The sequence below is a fragment of the Bactrocera oleae genome, chromosome 3 (genome assembly GCF_042242935.1).
Source record: "Bactrocera oleae isolate idBacOlea1 chromosome 3, idBacOlea1, whole genome shotgun sequence".
Lineage (NCBI taxonomy): Eukaryota > Metazoa > Arthropoda > Insecta > Diptera > Tephritidae > Bactrocera > Bactrocera oleae.
Window position 1 is genome coordinate 29,165,843 of NC_091537.1, and position 2,490 is coordinate 29,168,332.

General features: G+C 33.7%; 1 protein-coding gene across 1 annotated transcript; it reads left to right on the top strand.

Moving 5' to 3' along the window:
• The first annotated feature begins 515 nt into the window (after positions 1–515).
• On the top strand, positions 516–1,706 carry LOC106617732 (fibrinogen C domain-containing protein 1). The gene is made up of 3 exons (XM_014235118.3): positions 516–800; positions 873–1,400; positions 1,454–1,706. Exons 1-3 carry the CDS (start codon positions 583–585, stop codon positions 1,605–1,607), a joined length of 900 nt encoding a protein of 299 aa, XP_014090593.2. The 5' UTR covers positions 516–582; the 3' UTR covers positions 1,608–1,706.
• Positions 1,707–2,490: the final 784 nt, after the last annotated feature.

A 2,490-nucleotide genomic window follows, 5' to 3' on the forward strand; every position in this document is an offset into this window, starting at 1 on the left:
ACAACCGAAATGTACGCATCAGTGAACGCAATTGAACCTCTGTAAATTTGTAAAGAAATAGAAACAGTTTTCCGCGAATTGATCATGCAAAGGAAAGACTCAACTTTACGTAACTGAATCAGTACAAAATTATAAAATGATTATCGCAACATTCCACAAATTATGAATTGCTTTTATAAACAGGCGCATTTGCGTACAGGTACTATACATATCGTCACCTAAAATACAAAGCAACATACCTTCAATAATTCGACACTGAGTTTTTTATTGATTACGATTCACTACACTATGTTACATATACATATGTACAAAATTTAAAGCTTTCGCTGTCAGATATAACCAAGTAAAAACCAAAATTCTAATTTTGTTTCAATATGAGTGGTTTCTATTTTATATCGTTTTTTCCTCCTCCCGTAAACTTGTGGAAAGTGATGTTACGCTATTTTGTATTTTAGTACAATATAAACGGTACAAGTCTTAAGTATACCATATGTACATATATTACTATACTTCATTGAGTTCATTTGTCAGTAAGTGGCAGTTTTAATTCGGTGCCGTAGAGTTCGCACATCTCGCAGAAAAATGTTTCGTTTTGTTGTCATTATTTTGGCGCAGTGTATTTTACTTTTCCAAATCAGATTTTGCTTCGGTCAGGATAATCGGACAGGTAAAGTATGCGATTGCAAGTGCAATTGTGTTGTACAAATGGGTGTCGGTAAACAATACGTAAAAGACTGGATAGATGTGCGAAATAATACAAATAAAATTTCGATCATAGAAAGGGTGTTGCTTCCGAATCGGTAAAAATAATTAACTAGTCAATGATTACTACTTATAGAATCGTACTTGTAATTATTAACTGTTTATTTCAGAGTATCCAAACCGTCTAGTTGTATGAAAGCAGCAGCAAATAGCTTGAAAAGTGGTATTTACAAAATTCAGTTGGAAAAGTTTAATATCAGCGACTTGGAGGTATTTTGTGAAGAGGACATTGATTTTGGGGGATGGATAGTTATTCAACGTCGTGTAAGTGACTCAGTGGATTTTTATAGAACTTGGAATGACTATAAGGAGGGATTTGGTGATTTAACGGGAAACTATTGGATCGGTTTGGAAAAACTACACGCGCTCACTAGTAGCTGTGAACAGGAGTTGCATGTTCAATTGACCAGACGTAACGGTAAAAAATATTATGCAAAATATTCACAATTTCTTATTGGTGACGAGTCACAGAAGTATGCTTTGAAAAAAGTGGGTAATTATAGCGGTACTGCTATCGATTCTTTGACTTATCATTTGGGAAGGAAATTTTCAACGCATGATCGCGATAATGATAATTCTGCAAGGAATTGTGCAAAGGTACATAAAGGCGCTTGGTGGTTTGAAAGATGCTATACTAGGTAAAGTCGTTTTACATATCAGTGCTTATGGTGATCTATCTTTTATTTTTCAGTCACCTAAATGGAGTCTACGGACGTCGTAAATACGGAGTAAACTGGAATAGCATAACGATAGAGGAATCTTTAATATTTTCGCAAATGATGATACGACCAGCCAAAATTTTCTGGAGACGGTTATTGTTGAGCAATTCAATTCGATGTGCCTAAAAAATAACATTTTAACTATTTGCACTATTAGCGATCATGTTTGTATTAACCAATAAAGCAAATTGATATTTTTCAATGCACTTGCATTCAAATTCGTAACTAAGCTTTTCAATTTTTCAAGTTGAATGCTTTCCAGGCAATGTGCAATACTTTCTTTTTCTTTCAAGGTTATATGCATAAACTTTTTGGAGTTGATGAATTCTGAAGGACACTATAGGCAAGGACCTATAAGGCAAGCACTCTAGATACAAGTAAGGCACTCAATTTTATCCCATTCGTATTCGAACCATTGTCAAGTGCTACAAAACGTAATAGCTAAATTTAGAAATAAATTTGGAATTTGGTACAGGCATCGCAGAAGTGAGGGGCATATGTGGGCTGACAAATTTTACAAAGTGGCATAGCTTCATTCCCTAATAATTATCGGCCCAAGATACCAAATTTGGAGACCCCAGTGCCAATGGCTGACTTTTTACCGTATATATGGGTCAATATGTAAGGTTTCTAGAATAATAAGGGAAACAAGTAAAGTACAACATTCATTATTCGACGAAATCGTTAATGGATTGCAAGCAAACTTAGTATTTTACTAAGTTATATTATAGGGCAAACCCACTTACTTCTATTATTTAACTTCATATCAGCTAAAATTATATAAAAATCAACTTGAAATGATATATATATGTTTTAAGCTCAACCAAATTTAATATATTGAGTTGATGTGGAAAACGTCTATCAGAAGATCGGAATTCATTATATTAGAAATATGAGAGTTAAGCCAAGGTCTATAACAATTATATTCTAATTCAGCGTTAAACCACATAATTTTTAGGCAAACTTGTCCATTTAATATCACATATTTTGACGAACCTAGACGGTTTAA

Excerpts from the sequence above, each read along its gene's own strand:
- LOC106617732 (XM_014235118.3), top strand. The coding sequence starts at position 583 with ATGTTTCGTTTTGTTGTCATTATTTTGGCGCAGTGTATTTTACTTTTC. Across the intron at positions 801-872 it reads AGGGTGTTGCTTCCGAATCG|AGTATCCAAACCGTCTAGTT; the intron begins GTAAAAATAATT and ends TGTTTATTTCAG. Across the intron at positions 1,401-1,453 it reads TTTGAAAGATGCTATACTAG|TCACCTAAATGGAGTCTACG; the intron begins GTAAAGTCGTTT and ends TTTATTTTTCAG.